At 39.0% G+C, this 17856-nt stretch overlaps 2 protein-coding genes across 2 annotated transcripts; both read right to left on the reverse strand.

Annotated features, from left to right (window-relative positions):
- Window positions 1-66: 66 nt before the first annotated feature.
- LOC134795829 (phospholipase A1 member A-like) lies at window positions 67-2630 on the reverse strand. The gene is made up of 3 exons (XM_063767762.1): window positions 2461-2630; window positions 1169-1469; window positions 67-780 (listed from the first exon to the last, which is right to left on the reverse strand). The coding sequence occupies exons 1-3, from the start codon at window positions 2579-2581 to the stop codon at window positions 321-323; spliced, it is 882 nt and encodes a 293-aa protein (XP_063623832.1). The 5' UTR covers window positions 2582-2630; the 3' UTR covers window positions 67-320.
- Window positions 2631-4025: 1395 nt separating this feature from the next.
- LOC134795878 (lipase member H-like) lies at window positions 4026-14884 on the reverse strand. The gene is made up of 4 exons (XM_063767808.1): window positions 14377-14884; window positions 11670-11759; window positions 5339-5639; window positions 4026-4704 (listed from the first exon to the last, which is right to left on the reverse strand). Exons 1-4 carry the CDS (start codon window positions 14882-14884, stop codon window positions 4026-4028), a joined length of 1578 nt encoding a protein of 525 aa, XP_063623878.1.
- Window positions 14885-17856: the final 2972 nt, after the last annotated feature.

Consider the following 17856-nt stretch of genomic DNA (forward strand, 5'->3'; position numbering starts at 1 on the left):
TTATATTTATATTAGCTACTTATAAATGGGGTTATTATATAAATAATAAAAACAGGTATGGAGTGAACAATTTAAGCTTACATATTTCTTTATGCTCTTATTAGACTCGGAGTACATCAACCGCATTAAGCGAACTTATGTGGTTCAAGACTTCCGCGCCGACCCTTTTCAAGCCTTTCTTACCCAAATAATATGGATAGCTATGACTCGTTGCCAAGTAATAAATACCCGGCTTACTTCTATCCGTATATAGATCCAGAGTGTTTATGACCATCGGTTTTTTATCAAAACAATGATGATCTTTCGCTTTCTGTACAGTATCACATTGCATAGCTATAAAGGAACCGGGATGTTCCAATGCCGACATCCATATTAATAACGATCGCCAGTGGTCTGCATAGATCGTCGCAAAGAAAAGACGTAAGGAAACCTGTTTGGTACTCCCCTCCATTGATATAAACCGTCACATGTCCTACCGGGGTGGTCGTGCCATATCCTCCAGTATTTGTTGCGATGTGAAGAACAAAATCAGCATCTGAAGGATCCAGTCTTTGGTCTGGTCCAAGATGCCTGACGCAAGGTCCCGAAGGATCAAGAGCGGTAATTGAAGATATGTTCCTTCCGGTGATCTGACGAAATCTCCTAGCTATAAATGGCATGATCACTCCACCAAGGCTAAGTCCTACCAGCTCCAGCTTTTTTGGGTCTAGACCGACCGCTGTTAGTTTGGCTAGCATTTCACCTACATGGCTGCCAATAGGACGTGACAAGCGGACGACTCTGAAACGATAATATTTACGATTAAGAATTTTGAAGTTTCGGATACGATTAGTGACTTAGCCAGGGGTCGGCAAACACTTGAAAAGAAAAGCCAATAACAGTAGAAATCATCAGTTTTAGGAATCTCAAAGAGCCATACAACTTGATGTGAGTTGGGTGTCTTGGAAAGCCGCAATTATATTAACAAAGAGCCGCATGCAGCTAGCGAGTCACGGTTTGCCGACCCCAGGACTAAGCAGTCATGCCAAATTATTCCTTAATGTCGGTCTCATGCCTCAATGTAACTATGTGACGAAGCATAGGTATGTTTTGAGGCTGGACTTGAGAGTTAGGGAAAAATCGGTCTACTCACGTCCGAGCCAAAGGGACAAATGCATTTATTACTTACACAGGGTATATATTCGTAGTGAAAGCCACGTATTCTAACAAAAGCACGTTATATCCCAATTTCTTATAGAGCACCATCAAATTCCTTCCAAGAGGTAATGCAGTTGGTTCAAAATATCCAGGAGCGTATACGACAGTTTTTCGAATGAAATCCACATCAGGATTCTTAGCCAAGGCCTTCACGTTGTGATAGTTGTATGAGGTCCACTTGGCTTCCAATAGCGAGCCGTTACTCAGTACTTCGATTTTCAAATTGTCCAAATGTTCTGGTTTGATTTCGGCGGGTTTCGATAAATTGGGACCTGAAAACAGTTTGATAATAAGAACTACTCTCTAGTCTGGCTACTCAAATTCGTCTTGCGTTAAAAGCATGTCCATGTCATTAAAATTATTTTTCCGCTGCTGCATTATTTAGATTTGGAATACAACATGGCTGCGCTTCGCAAACCTTAGGTAACCGGCCGCGGAACCGAATATTATTAGTGCGTTGTCATGGCATGTGTTGTTGTGAGCATGGAAGGAGAGAAGAGATGCCTGTTAGACACAATAGCTAACAGAAGGGGCAAGATGGTTGGCCACCTAATACGGCACGACAGATTCTTTTTAAACATCCTGGAGGGCAAGATTGAAGGGAAAAGACACAGAGGAAGGCCCAGGTTCACATATCTCAGCCAAATAAAAGATAGAGTTTCTGTCGTGTCGTACGAGGGAGTTAAAAGGCTGGCCCAGCAAAAAGAAGAGTGGCGATTACTCCACCGACAAGAGCATAGCTCTTAAATACTAATGATGATGATGATGTTGTTGTCATGGCAACCCATACGATTTGACAGTTCGTGGACTAATAATGTTAGTCTAATATCGTTCGAGAGATGGGCCCCAGGAAATGATACGCTTAGTGAAAAACCCTTTGATAGTAGGAATTAACACCCATAATTTTATTATGATAAGGTACGCAATCTCCGGCCCATTCCTCGAACGATATTAGACTAATATTATTAGTCCACGAACTGTCAAGTCGCATGGGTTGTCATGACAACACACTAATAATATAAGACTAATATCGTTCGAGAAATTAGCCCCTCATCGCGCTGTGAAGATGATAGAATAGGTTGGGAAGTGAATGAGCAGGTTAAAATTAATATGAAAATATATAAACGACCACAAATAAATGAATTTCGACAAAAAATAAATTACGTGCTACTAAAATTAAAGTATTACCTAATGATGTTTCGTTAACTTTCTGCTTAACATTAAAAGTTAGGTCTCATAATATGTATAGATAATTGTACTTACATTGTGGTATGAAACCTTGTGCGTAACCTTCGTTTGTTTTAGAATATTCCACTGCTGTTGTAGAAATGAATAACAACACGGTGATAATAATAACTTCCGTATTTTTATGATGTAATTTCATATCGGTATTTCTTTACTTTGGATTATCTTGGAAATAATGTGTAGGTACGTTTGGCAAGTATGTGTTGACAAAAGTGAGGAACAAACTGTGAAAAGCAATTATTTATAACTTCCTCTACTGCATACTATTTGGTAAAGTTACGTAGGTAAGTGTATTTCTGTAATTCCGAAAGGAAAAAATACAAAAAAGTGACGGATGATTCCGAAAAGGAATGTTACAAGGGAATATGAATTATTTTTAAAGGATTTTCGGGATTAGGTACATAATTTCGGAAACCAGTTGATTACACCTTACATTAATTAGTATATTTTAAAGTAGGTACATATATAAGTATTTAACTATTTATTTAATAGTTATTACATAAAACTTTTTTATATCCATTCGTTTTCGTTCGATCAAGTTATAAGTAGATTCCCCGTAAACAACACAAAAACATCACGTTTGGTTTGTATCGAGACCCCCTTAATGCTAATTTGTTAATTTATTTTTCACCTCAGCAGCTCGAACAAGGGTACTTTGCTTCTTAAAAACAGTGAGCAAAATGCGATTTTGCTCACTGGGTCATTTTGTCTCACTCAGTGAGCAAAATGACATTCAAGTGACCTTTATAGTCAAATGTCATTTCAACATGCGGGGTCTAATACAAGTTCGATATACTTGGGTTCTATTATCTCTGTCCCTCTAGGTATGTTCTCACTGCTTAGGGTGAAAAATTTTGTGTACTACACGAGATCAAACTTATTTACATCTCGTGCGCTTTTGAATCCCTTACTACGCTCAAGATTCTAAATTAGATTCACTCGCTACGCTCGTGAATCTATTATAGAATCTTTCGCTTGCACGGGACTCAAAATAAGCACTCGAAGAAATATCAAACTTTGATCTCTTGTTGTACAAATAACTATTTATAACTTGTTGTTAGAGTGCAAAAGCTAACAACACTCTAAGCAAAATTCAATTGTCTACCTATAACGGCTCTCAGAAATATGGCATGAGACAGACGGACAGCAAAGAGACTTAGTTGGGTGTGACAGTTTCTGCAATTTATTCGATTGTAAATATTCTCATATCCTTGGACTACTAAAATCATAAATCTTTCTTTTGGTTTTTTCAGTCGGATCATTTAAGGTTTTAAGAAAACACAAAATTTACGTTTAATATTTAATATTCTATACATTATCTTTATTTTTTTAAGCATTTTATTCACCTGCATATGAAGAGTAATCCTAATACAGTAATAATTATTATAGGCAGACGTATATATATATATAATAAATTGTCTTCATGTGAGTGTCATGCATGTCGAAAAGAACCTATTTACATTTTTCTACTCTACTCTACTAACCAGCATTTATCACACGTATTTTGATTTCTCTTAAAGACAGTTCGCAGAGAATATGTGCATGACAATATACTTTTATCTTTAAAATGTATGTGCGTATCTTCAAACCATCAGAACGTCAACAGCATTAAGATCACTGATGTGATTCAAAACTTCCGACCCACTCCTTTTCAAGCCTTTTTTACCCAAATAATACGGGTATGTAGGACTTGTTGCCAAGTAATAAATACCCGGCTTGCTTCTATCCGTATATAGATCTAGAGTGTTCGTTACCATTGGTTTCCTCTCAAAACAGTTGTGGTCTCTCGCTTTCTGTTGAGAATCACATTGCATCATGATGAACTTGCCAGGATTTTCCAATGCCGAGAGCCATATAAAAAATACCTGCACGTGACTGCATAAATTATCGCACAAGAACGTTGGAAGTAGACCAGTCTGGTACTCTCCTCCGTTTACGTAGACTGATATATGTCCAACTGGAGTGCCTATGCCATATCCTCCGACGTTCGTTGCGACGTGTAGGACAAAATCGGCATCGGATGGGTCTAACCTATCCTTTGGTCCAAGGTGTCTGACGCAGGGTCCAGTAGGGTCGAGAGCGATGAGCTTTGAGATGTTTCTGCCAGTAATTTGTTGGAAGCTCTTGGCTATGAAGGCCATGGATACGCCACCAAGGCTGAGGCCAAGCAGTTCTAGTTTTTTCGGGTCGAGACCGACCGTAGTCAGGTTGGCTAGCATTCCTGCAATATGCTTGCCAACAGGACGCATCACGCGTGGGACACTAAAAGGTAAAGTGAATCAAATTACTTTTGCAATCAAAATCGGTTTACTGATACTAGTATTATAGTACTTTGTAAGCCTAAAAACTAATGTTTCTTCATTTTACTACTACCTATACTATTTTTAAATAATGTTTTTGGCCGGAAAATAACGAATGGGTTAAAGAAGGATCGTTAGAGCTTTTGCTATATTAAAGGAATTATAAAACTCACAGTGGACCGGAATAGGGATAAGGCGTTCATTATAATCATATAAAATAGATTATAGGAAAAGGACCAGAATAGTATTGTTCTTTAAGACAAAAATTGTCCCAAATACATACAAATACTTATATACATAGAAAACATCCATAATATTTGTGATGAACACACAAATAAATGCCCTTATCAGGATTCGAACCCGGGACCTCCTGCTTCGTAGGCAGAGTCACTACCTACTAGGCTAGGAGGCCGTTGGATATAAGTAACTGGACGTCACCCACACAATTAATGATTTCGTTCATAATTCTCGTCAGGTCAGGTAAATGGGGCTAGAGTTATTTATTAGGTACAAAACTGGAGATTGACTGTCAAAATATATTCGTAATGATGAAAATTGCCACCCAAATATGTCGAAAAATATTATTTTATACTTACACGGGAAATATGTCTGTGCTGAAGTCTATATATTCTAAAATTAACACGTTGTACCCTAATCTCTTATACAGTAATATCAAAAACCTTCCAACAGGTAACGCAGTATGTTCCAAATATCCAGGACAATACACGATCGTCTTTCGTCTGAAGTCAATGTTAGGGTCTAGGGCCAGGGTTTTTATGTTGCGGTAGTTATAAGATGTCCACTTGGAGAGTAAAAGTGAACCGCCGGCGAAAGCTGCGATTTTTACTTTGCTTAAATTTTCTGGTTTTATCTCGGCCGGTTTTCCTACACCAGGACCTAGAGAAATAAACAATGATTAAAATTTTATTACTCTTTTAATTTTAAACGAGCAGAAACGTCTGCGAACGATACTATTAAGCTTAGAATAAATTTAAAAGTGGAAAATTTACTGTCTTGGGTGAGGGTTTTTGGATGAGATTGGCTGGCTATGGATGAGGTCTTGGTGACTCAGATGGCAGAGCGCTGGAGTATCGATCCGGGGTCCGTACGTTTATGTCTCACCCAAGACAGTAATTTTTCCACTTTTAAATTTATTTAATTACCCTGTTTGTGTCTTGAACCATGGGAGAACAGGGGAAAGTATGGTTAAATATAATCACGCAGTCATGAAATAAATATCCAGGAAAAATTAACTGGGATAATATTCTTATACTAAGTAAAATAATCAGTCCTTATTACCAACTTACCTATTTCTATATTTGTAATGACAAAAAAATCGGGCAAGTGCGAGTCGGACTCGCGCACGAAGGGTTCCGTACCATATAAAAAAAAACAAAAAAAAAGCAAAAAAAAAAAACGGTCACCCATCCAAGTACTGACCACTCCCGACGTTGCTTAACTTTGGTCAAAAATCACGTTTGTTGTATGGGAGCCCCATTTAAATCTTTATTTTATTCTGTTTTTAGTATTTGTTGTTATAGCGGCAACAGAAATACATCATCTGTGAAAATTTCAACTGTCTAGCTATCACGGTTCGTGAGATACAGCCTGGTGACAGACGGACGGACGGACGGACGGACGGACGGACGGACGGACGGACGGACGGACGGACGGACGGACGGACGGACGGACAGCGAAGTCTTAGTAATAGGGTCCCGTTTTACCCTTTGGGTACGGAATAGTTAATAGTTAATAAGAAAGAATGTCTGCAGAAATGAAAATCTGGTACATTGTCATAAAATAAAACTATTGAAACCGATTATATCTCGTATATTGAATTCATACTACATGCCGACGTTTCATATGCCATAGTTAATAGAGTTCACTATTAAAAGGAAAAAACCGGTTAAGTGCGAGTCGAACTCGCGTCCCAAGGGTTCCGTACTGCACTCATTTTCGAACGAGCGAGCAAAGCCAAGTTCTTACATTCAACTTACTTACAACACACGGCTGGCTAGGGGCACGGCCAGACATTTCCTTGTTTTTTAACTGAGCTGTCAGAGGATAGTTAGTTACGCAATAACTATAGTAAATTTGTTTAATTTTAACCAAAATTTTGTTCAAGTGTTATGTTAAGCATAGTGCCTATATCCTTTTTGCGTTGGTTGAGCGTTTCTCTGTTATTTCAAGATAACAGATATACGTCTGACACGGCTGTTCAGTCTTCTCATTTAGCTACTTAAACCAATTATTTGTTCTATGTTTGAGCACTAACCTCCTACAGCTCATCCTTCGACCTAGCGTGGAGGCGCACCTCTCTCGGATGCTTCAGGCCTTTTGGCCCCACGCAGAGCTTGGCCTTCGACCTTCGCACTAGCTATCCACACCACGTTTCACGTAAACAAGTGCGGTCGTGGCCCTGATACAGCCTACCCGCTATTTTTAATCTTAAGTCCGACTCACGCTTGACTGCAGACTTTTTATAGATTTTCCAGTAATCAACAAAGAACTATATTTCGCGTTTTTTCCAAAATTTAGGCCTGTAGTTTCAGATGATTGGACACTTAATACGACACGACCACTTCTTTAAAACTATCCTGGAGGGGTGGATAGGATACAAGCGGGGTAGAGGAAAACCTAGACGCAGCTTTTTAGAGCAAGTGAAAGAAAAAGTAGGGGTCTTGTCGTATCAAAAAGTCAAAAAGCTGGAACATACCCCACCGACAAGAGAATTTCTCTTAAGTTAATGATGATGAGTTTCAGACGCTTGAAGTAGGTACTAATTTTGTTCTGTGTTTGAGCACTAATCTCCCGCAACTCGGCCTTCGGCCGCGAGTTTTTTATAGCCTCTCCGCTTCGGGCCTTCGGCCATAAGCGTAGCTCGGCCTTAGGCCTTCGCAATGGCTGTCCACACCACGTTTTACCTAAAACATTACGGCTGTGTCCCTAAAACAGCCCAACCGCGTTTTTTTCCTTAAGTCCGACTCACGCTAGACTGTAGATTTCTAATAGGTTTTCCTGTCATCTAGAGATGAAGAACTATTTTGTGTGTGAGTTAAAGGGGGGGGGGGGGGAATGGTCATTTTTGCCTATTTTCTTAAATAACTTCTAAACTATTTAATATAAAATTATAAAAAATTAAAATATATTTGAGATCCTCAAAATAAACTATTTCGTTTAATATATAACACGATATGGTTTGCAAAACTTTGTTTTTTAATTTTCTCATTTCCCCCCCAAAAGTGCCCCCTATGTTCAAAATTCTTTTGTTTTCATTACGTGTCCGTCTTTGGGTCACAGACTTGCATATGTGTACCAAATTTCAACGTAATTGGTCTAGTAGTTTTGGAGCAAATAGGCTATGACAGACGGACAGACGGACAGACAGACGCACGAGTGATCCTATAAGGGTTCCGTTTTTTTCCTTTTGAGGTACGGAACCCTAAAAAAGGTAAATAGCCACGTCAAATTAAGCCGAATTTGGGCAAGCTGCGGAAATAATTCGTGTAAACTGAAAATAAATGTCATATACTAAGAAAAAGTGACCAAGGCCTCCAGTGCCCCAGGCTGGAATCGAACCAGCGTCCTCTGCTATCGCGGCAGATGCCTAAGCCACTCGGCCACCGGGTCACAGCGGCATCGGTCAAATTTTCCAAGTATATGCACTTCTTACTGAAGACTTATGGCGCCCCCTGGCTATCTCTAAGGTAGAACAATATGGTTCGAACCTTCTAACTAGATCACTCATGTGATACTGAGCTAGCGAGAGAGATGGCGCTGCCAACAATTCGTGTAGTTTTGAAAATTGGTACAGGCATACCTTGTGGTGTCCACATAAACATACTAAAAGTCCTCGAGGGTAGGGGGTGTGCTGGGGGTGTAGAGAGGGGTAGAAAGTACCTTTTTTCATATTTTTGCTCATATCTCGAATATCTGTACGAATAGCATTATAATTACTTCGGACAAAAGTTTTAAGTTTTAACATAAAATTTACTACAAATTTGGTTATCTTTACTTTTACTCTGCGTCGATACTTTAGGAGCTACAGGCTGTTAAAGTTAAATAAGTGATAAAAAATAGACGGTTTAAGAAAACGTCGTTTTTTTTTCGTAATTGTTCATCACAAATAAAAAATTTAGCTTAGAGTAAGCAAGCTAAGCGACCTGCTGATAAAATATAAAAAAAACCTATTTACCGGTCTGTCAAAATAGACTATTTGCCATAACTCAAAAATAGCTATACCGATTATATTCGCTATATTTTTCCTTGAAAGTATTTACTAAGCTATGTTTCCACGATTTTTTTCATATTTTTTGGACTCATGGTTCAAAAGTTAGGGGAACTAAGGGGTAAAACACAACTTTTTTTCTTTCAGATCGATTATTTCCGAAAATATTAAGTTGATCAAAAAATGGTTCGTGAAGTCCCGTATTCGTTTTAAAATACCTATCTAACGACACCACGGAGGAAGCGAAAAAAAAATCATCCCCTCTTTAATGTAGGTAGGGCAGCCACCCTAAAATAGTACATTACTACAGAGGCCGGGACGAAAGGGGTTGCCGGCCGAAGACATATAGACGGCCGAGCGAAGCGAGGCCGGATAGGTCTGAGCGCGGGCAACCCCATTTCCCGCCGAGGTTGTATAGTGCTTTTCTCAAACATGCAATGAAATAAATAAAATAAAAAATCCACGAAACCCAAGTTTTATTTATAGAAAAAACTAAAAGTAAACTACACCCAAAATATAACCAACACGTACCTATATCATTATCACGCGTATGTTTTACACGAGTCGTGTATTTTTACTACCCGTATATTTTCATGTATATTTGATTTTTTCGCCTTGTATCCGTCTGACTGTCGTTTTCGTCACATAAGTTTACATAGTCTTTCATGTTGATATCATGTTTCACATACATCGTTGCTTTATGCATGGAGTAAATAAGTATAATTTCCACAGTGTTGACGACTTTGTTGCATTTAAAATATGCCACAAAACTGTTTCTAATAAACTGTAAGCCATTTTTCTTAGTTTCTCAAATAATAAAATTGCCATAAGCAACCATATACATACTTCGTCTTTGACTTGGCGGCAGAGGCAGCAAGTTATTAAAATCAATTCTGCTTACGCTGCCAATTCCAACACCTACGATTACAATTAATATTAATTTCATTATTTCGTCGGAACTCATATTAAAGTCAAAAAATCAACAACGCACCATAAATCCAATAAAACAGAATGAATATTTTTCAACTTTACCTCCATAACAATTTAAAAAATATAACTACGCGTGTTTGAGTAGACCTTTTTACCGCTAAAGTTTAGATGAAATATTTTAAATGTTTTTATTTGTGTAGTTAAATTTATAATTTAAAATTATAAAATTATAGAATGTATTATTTATTAAGTTCATGTTGATTTTATACAAATAAAACTGCAAATTATAGCAAACATTGTTTTTTGTTTTTTTTTATAGGCGTAGTGACAGAGTGTCATTACGAACCATAAAGCAAATACTGCCTCTAGTTTTTTTTTTTATGGATGAATGCCACGATGCTGTATTACAAATATCTGTGAAATGAAAATTAAAAAAGAGGACTTTGCCGGCCTATGCCTGCAAGATGTGTATGAAATTCCATTAACGACCTTTTGTCCTAGCCGCACCTGAAACGTCATACTTCGCAGCCTATTGTAAGGAACATAACATCAATATTTCATTGCATGTTTGAGAAAAAATATTTTTTCTAATTTATATTTTACGACTCTGTCAGCGTAACTGATTTATATATTCGTGCCAAATTTAAACATGAAAACTAGAAAAAATATATTTTATGGTGGTTGCCCTACGTTAATGATTAAAGTGGGGATGAAATTTTTTTTCGCTTCCACCCTATAGTGTGGGGTGTCGTTGGATAGGTCTTTTAAAACGAATAAGGGTCTTGAAGAACCATTGTGTGATCAACTTAATATTTTCGGAAATAATCGATCTGAAAGAAAAAAAGTTGTGTTTTACCCCTTAGCTCCCCTAACTTTTGAACCATGAGTCCAAAAAATATGAAAAAAATCGTGGAAACATAGCTTAGTAAATATTTTCAAGGAAAAATATAGCGAACCTAATCGGTATAGCTATTTTTGAGTTATGGCAAATAGTCTATTTTGACAGACGGGTAACTACGGAACCCTACACTGGCCCGACATGCTCATGGCCTATTTTTTTATATTTTATCAGCAGGTCGCTTAGCTTGCTTACTCTAAGCTAATTTTTTTATTTGTGGTGAAAAATTACACAAAAACGACGTTTTCTTAAATCGTCTATTTTTTATCACTTATTTAACTTTAACAGCTTGTAGCTCCTAAAGTATTGATCGCAGAGTAAAAGTAAAAATAACCAAATTTGTAGTAAATTTTATGTGAATACTTTTGTCCGAAGTAATTATAATGCTATTCGTACAGATATTCGAGATATGAGCAAAAATATGAAAAAAGGTACCTTCAACCCCTTTCTACACCCCCAGCACACCCCCTACCCTCGAGGACTTTTGGTATGTTTATCTGGACACCACAAGGTATACCTGTACCAATTTTCAAAACTACACGAATTATTTCCGCAGATTTTTCTATATTGCTTAGGCTAAAAGATTTATTCGTGACGATCACAAAATATGTACGAACATGTGCAGACAATAAAAGCAGAAAAAAAGAACAATAAGTATGGTATGGTAGTTAGGACCCACCTCAGTACAATGGTGGCTATGAAACCAGCGCTGGTCTTCCGTAGGACCAATTCGGCGATGCCACGACACATAACTGACATAACATATAAAGATACATAACTAAAACAGTCAACCATTTGTCTTATGGTTCCCTATACGATCTTTAATTATGAATATATGATTTTATTACAGTAGGTTGGTAGTGTTACTTACATGTAGGCATGAAATTTTGTGCATAACCCTCACTGGTTTCATTATATTCAACTGCGGTGACTAAACTACACATCATATGCATCACCAAAACTACACATATCACTTTTGTTATACCTTCTAATATATTCTCCATTTTTAAAATCATTTTCTGTTTTTTATAACTTTCACTTAAATATCCAAAAATGTTTTAAAGATTGTTTTTCGTGTGCGTATTCATGGTATGCGCTCTTACTGTGAGACCTTGCGATAACTTGAACCGGAATTTTTCTATGCTTATATTCATATACTGGTAGGCATATTTTGACTTTTAACCCTTGGACTGGTTGTTTCTAAAACTCAGATTTTTTTTCCTTATTTCAAGTATCAAAGAACCCAACGTTAACTAAAGAAATATTATATAATAATAATCTGGGGGCACGGCCGTGCTCCCGCCAAGACGAGATAAAGGGCAAAAGGCAGTGCATATCTTTTCTCGGCACGTTTCGTCGTATTTTCGAACCCTCGTAGTTTCGGCTTGGATATTGCTAGAGAGCTGACATTTTTTGTATATCATTTAGTTAGTAGACTTATCAAACACACCAAGTTTTATTAGACTACCTTATATGCTTTAGATTTTATTGGTACCTTAATTTTCACTGTCCGAACCGTATGAATTTCGTGTCGTTCATGTAGAGATGGGTCTGTATACAAATACATATGGTGACCAGAAATCTGTAACTTTCGCCCTGCAACCCCTTAAAATTGGGGTACCTAAAAGTACCTGTTGTAATGAAAAATATTTTGATAGCAAAATACATCTATTAAGCCGGACGGACGATTAAACCTGTGATTAAACCTGAAAACATTGGTTCCTGAAGTCCTAGTATCGTGAAATTTTGTGTGGTAGCAGTGATTGGCGTGCTAATAAAAAAACAATAATAAAAATGGACTCATCAAATGTGTACAAAGTTATAACACAAGTCTTTCAAATTCTGCAAGTGTCATTACGAGATTGTCCCTACGACAGCAATGAAACGGCCAAGCCTTTGTTTGACCAATATGTGGGCTTTTTAGAGCTTATAAAGTTGCTCCTCTACCCCTCGCGCTGACGGCAATAATTCCCTAAATACTGCTGCAGCAGAATCGAGACGAGTGTGTGTTTACATACTGCCCTACCACTCACTTCGCTTTCAACTTTCGGTAATGGCAGACGTCGAAATAATTACAGCGGCCGCGCTGTGTCTTTTTGCGATACGCAATTATGTTCGATATTTAAAAAGATATCGAATATATTTAAAAAAAGAAAGTTCGTCGTAGACGATGGTGGATGATATCTATCCATCGTAATAAAACTTTGTAAGTACCTAATTTTTTTTAATAATAAATTTTCTATGTATTAAGTATTTTGTATATTATACCGGGTGTGGCCGGTAATAGGATCTCATTGCTCCATTCCGGCATTTATGCCGATCTTAAAAAAACGAACAACACACGTCTTTCTCCTCCAGGCGCTCGGCGAGTAATGAGCGACGGAGCAGAATGTGAACACGCACTGCCGCTCGCGCTGCCGGTCCTTTGACTTCCGCACAAAAAACCGCCATTTTGGGGAGCGCCGGGCAGCGCGAGTGGCAATGGCAGTGGCATGAGAAGTATCGTGTTTACACACTCGTCCTGCCCACTTCCCTGCTCACTTCGGCTGAATGTAAACGAGGTATTACTGAGGTCTTGGTACCTACTACAGTATCTGATATTTTTTTAGCTAAAAAAAAAGTATTTTGTAAAAGCTTTATGCGCCTAGTCTTGGCCACACTTTATATGAAATGTTTTTGGTGGAATATAACTGTCCTCTCGAAACTTACTTCTTATTATTGCCATCTTCCTCTTCCGAATTTTGTAATATTCATGTATTCATGAAGCAAGATATTCATGTATCCTCTAACACTGTTCGTACTAGGCATGGTGGGTTACCTATATTAAATTGGAAACTCGTGTGCGTCTTTCGTGCCCACTGCCGTGTTTTGTAATAATCGGGTAAGAAAACAAAAAATAAGTTTCAATATTTAAATTTACTAGAAATTATTAATATTTTAATACATATTAAATATTTGTAGAAAAAAGTAATTATAAAGGATGACTCACGCTAGACCAACAGCCATATTCGAACTTTAAGATACTTACGTCAAATAATAGATAGGGAAACGATATAGATTGGATATGTCAGTGTCAAAAGTGACGTTTTTGTTTGTGGAAATCTCACTTTTGACACTTGTTTGACACTGACATATCCGATCCATATCGTTTCCATATCTATTATTTGACGTATCTTAAAGTTCGAATATAGCTGAATGCCGAGCCCTGGCCGGGGCGTCCGACATGTCATTTTGTATGACGGCTGATCGGTGATCACGTGGTGCTTTCCATAGAAAACGAAGTGCCGGAAGCTCCGGCCCGGTTACGGCCCGGTCGAGCGTGAGTCATCCTTAATACAATTAATGTTTTTTCATAAGGCGTATATAAAATGAATTATCTGTATTTGAGTGCCGTGTCGTGTATGTGTGCAGGACGATATATTTTTTCTTCAAAACGTCTCGTGTATATCTTCAAACCCGCAGAATGTCAACAATATTAAGATCACTTATGTGATTCAGAGCTTCCGACCCACTCCTTTTCAAGCCTTTTTTACCCAAATAATACGGGTATTTAGGACTCGTTGCCAAGTAATAAATACCCGGCTTGCTTCTATCCGTATATAGATCTATTAGAGTGTTCGTTACCATTGGTTCCCTCTCAAAACAGCTGTGGTCTCTCGCGTGCTGTAGAGAATCACATTGCATCATGATGAATTTGCCAGGGTTTTCCATGACCGATATCCATATCAAAAACACTTGCATGTGACTGCATAAGTTGTCGCATAAATACGGATGGGCGCCAGGCTGGTACTCTCCTCCGTTTACATAGACTGATACGTGTCCGACCGGAGTGCCTATGCCATATCCTCCGAGGTTCGTTGCGACGTGTAGGACAAAATCGGCATCGGATGGGTCTAACCTATCCTTTGGTCCCAGGTGTCTGACGCAGGGTCCAGCAGGGTCGAGAGCGGTGAGCTTTGAGATGTTTCTGCCAGTAATTTGTTGGAAGCTCTTGGCTACGAAGGCCATGGACATGCCACCAAGGCTGAGGCCAAGCAGCTCCAGTTTTTTCGGGTCAAGACCGACCGTAGTCAGATTGGCTAGCATTCCGGCAAGCCAAGCGGCCGACAGGACGCATCACGCGTGCTACACTAAAAGGTAAAGACAATCAAATTACTTTTGCTATCAAAATCGGTTTACTGATACTAGTATTATAGTACTTTGCAGGACTAATGACAATTTCTTTATTTTAAGTATTACTACTTACCTATTAATTCAGTGATCGTACATTTTCCAGCATTTTTGGTGCAGCAGAGTGGTGTTAACGGAATTGGTATAGATAATTTCTACTGAAATGGTAAATTAAGTTTAATATTAACGTAATTCGTACGTAAGTCGTTGTCTGAGTACCCACAACACAAGCCTTCTTGAGCTTACCGTGGGGCTTCGTCAATTTGTGTAAGAATGTCCCTATAATATTTATTTATTATTATTCTCTTTATTTATTTCGCATCTTAAGTTAGGTTATTTTATAATATGAATATAAAAGTAAAATATAAAAACACTTACAAAACAATAAAAATTAATATAAACACATTATAAAAAACCTAACCTAGGGTGCCGCCAGCAGCGGGGCAAGGCCCAAGCTACCGGTGGTCAGGGCTGCAGAGAGAGGAACCGGCGGACTATCCGCGCCGTGTCCAAGATCACCGCCTTCTGCATCTGACCCTTGATCCAACCACCTAGCGAGAGTCTCTCAAGGTGTTGGTCGAGACTCTTCGCTATTAGACCGTTTACTGAAACGACTATCGGGACAATGATCGTCAAATCAACATCCCACATGGCGGTTATCTCGTGAGCCAAGTCTAGGTACTTACTGGACTTGTCCTTCTCGGCCTTCACGAGATTCTCATCATGGGGGATGGTGATGTCAACGAGCACAGCCCGACGTTGCGATCGATCTATTATCACTATGTCAGGCTTATTGGCTACAATAGTCCTGTCAGTGATGATAGATCGATCCCAATAGAGCGTGGCACGACCATTCTCGAGAACAGGCGCAGGTAAGTACTTGTAGTACGGTACTTCGCGGTCCACAAGGCCATATAGAAGAGCAAGTTGCTGGTGAATAATCCTGGCTACGAGATTATGTCTGTGCAAGTACTCGCCGTTAGCAAGATGAGAACACCCGGAAATGATATGCCTGAGTGACTCTCCGGGACGGCGGCATGCCCGACAAATGTCGACCGTACCGTCCTTCAGGATATATTTCCGATAGTTGTTCGTCATCATCACTTCGTCCGCAATTGCACAGGCAAAACCCTCGGTTTCTCCGAAGAGGTCCCCGAATCGTAACCAGTTCACCGACGCGAGCAGGTCCACATCGGGTCCCGTGAGGGCCTTGTAGAACCGCCCGTGTAGCACCTTACTCTCCCATGCCGCCCTGCGATCCGCAGTACTTAGTACCACAGGTTTGCGCCAGTTCTCGTTTGCCAAGGAGAGCGGCGTGAGGTTCCTGTCTACTGCCACTACATCACGATGCATCCCACACTCGTTGTTAAGGAAATAATTCCTAAGATTGTACACCTCGCGGTTATGGAGATCCTTGGCGTTTAGGAAGCCTCGGCCTCCACACTTCCGTGGGATGTACAATCTCATAACTGACGAGCGTGGGTGTAGCATGCGATGCGCGGTGAGCAGTGACCGGACCCTCCGATCCAGGGCGTCGAGCTCGGTCTGAGTCCACCTTAGTATGCCAAAGGAGTATGTGAGTAGGGGCATTACCCAGGCGTTGAAGGCGCGCACTTTATTGCCTCCTGACAAAAGACTGTTAAGGACTTTTGTGAGCCGACTGAAAAAGCGCTCCTTCACCGACCGTCTAATACCCTCGTCCTCAATACCCAACGACTGTGACATACCAAGGTATTTATAGGTTTCTGATTCAGAGATAGATCTGAAAGACATTGTCTCAGAGAGTTGTAAATTTGTTGAATTTACAACCCTCCCCCGCTGTACATACATAACCGCACATTTATCGACACCAAACTCCATGTTGATGGCACTACTGAAAACTTCGGTGATTTTCAGTAGTTCCAACAAGTCTTGGCTATTTGGTGCAAATAATTTGAGGTCATCCATGTACAGAAGGTGAGAGATGACTTCACCCTCTCTCCGAAGCCGGCAACCTAGTCCCAAATCCTTCAGCAGGGTGCTGAGGGGATTCAAAGCTAGGCAGAACTATTATTATTATTATTAACGCTAATTAATCATTAGGGTTGAAATTATTTATACCAATTCCGTTAACAACACTTCGTGCACCAAAAATGCTGGAAAATGTACGATTCCTGCCTATTATACTATTTTTAAATAATGTTTTTGGTCGGAAAATAACGGGTGGGTTAAAGAAGGATCACAGTGGACAGGATCAGGATAGGTATAAGACATAAAGTAGATTATACAAAAAGGACCAGAATAGAAGTGTTACTTAAGTTATCCCAAGGGTCCTTGTATTGTTTTTATTTAGTTAGGACAGTTAAAATATTTTCGTTATGATGAACATTGCCACCCAAAAACATCGAAAAATATTTTTTTATACTTACACGGGGAATATGTTTGTGCTGAAGTCTATATATTCTAAAATTAACACGTTGTATTCTAATCTCTTATACAGTAACATCAAAAACCTTCCAACAGGTAACGCAGTATGTTCCATATATCCAGGACAATACACGATCGTCTTTCGTCTGAAGTCAATGTTAGGGTCTAGGGCCAGGGTTTTTATGTTGCGGTAGTTATAAGATGTCCACTTGGAGAGTAAAAGTGAACCGCCAGCGAAAGCTGCGATTCTTACTTTGCTTAAATTTTCTGGTTTTATCTCGGCCGGCTTCCCTACACCAGGACCTAGGGAAATTATCAATGATTAAAATTAATTACTGTTTGTGTCTTGAACCATGGGGAACACAGGGGAAACTATGGGTAATTATAATCACGCAGTCATGAAATAAATATCCAGGAAAAATTAACTGGGTTAATATTCTGATACTAAATATAATTTTCTGTAGGTACTGATTACCAACTTA

The sequence above is a fragment of the Cydia splendana genome, chromosome 12, assembly GCF_910591565.1.
Source record: "Cydia splendana chromosome 12, ilCydSple1.2, whole genome shotgun sequence".
NCBI classification, from domain to species: domain Eukaryota; kingdom Metazoa; phylum Arthropoda; class Insecta; order Lepidoptera; family Tortricidae; genus Cydia; species Cydia splendana.

Bases quoted from the DNA above. Each gene is read 5' to 3' on its own strand.
- LOC134795829 (XM_063767762.1), bottom strand. From the start codon at position 2,581: ATGAAATTACATCATAAAAATACGGAAGTTATTATTATCACCGTGTTG. The intron at 1,470-2,460 runs GTAAGTACAATT...AACTGTTTTCAG, and splicing joins ACAAGGTTTCATACCACAAT to GTCCCAATTTATCGAAACCC. The intron at 781-1,168 runs GTAAGTAATAAA...TTATCGTTTCAG, and splicing joins ACTACGAATATATACCCTGT to AGTCGTCCGCTTGTCACGTC.
- LOC134795878 (XM_063767808.1), bottom strand. From the start codon at position 14,884: ATGCTAGCCAATCTGACTACGGTCGGTCTTGACCCGAAAAAACTGGAG. The intron at 11,760-14,376 runs GTATTTATTACT...TGATATGTGTAG, and splicing joins TACGGATAGAAGCAAGCCGG to TTTTGGTGATGCATATGATG. The intron at 5,640-11,669 runs GTAAGTAACACT...TTATTTCTCTAG, and splicing joins ACAAAATTTCATGCCTACAT to GTCCTGGTGTAGGAAAACCG.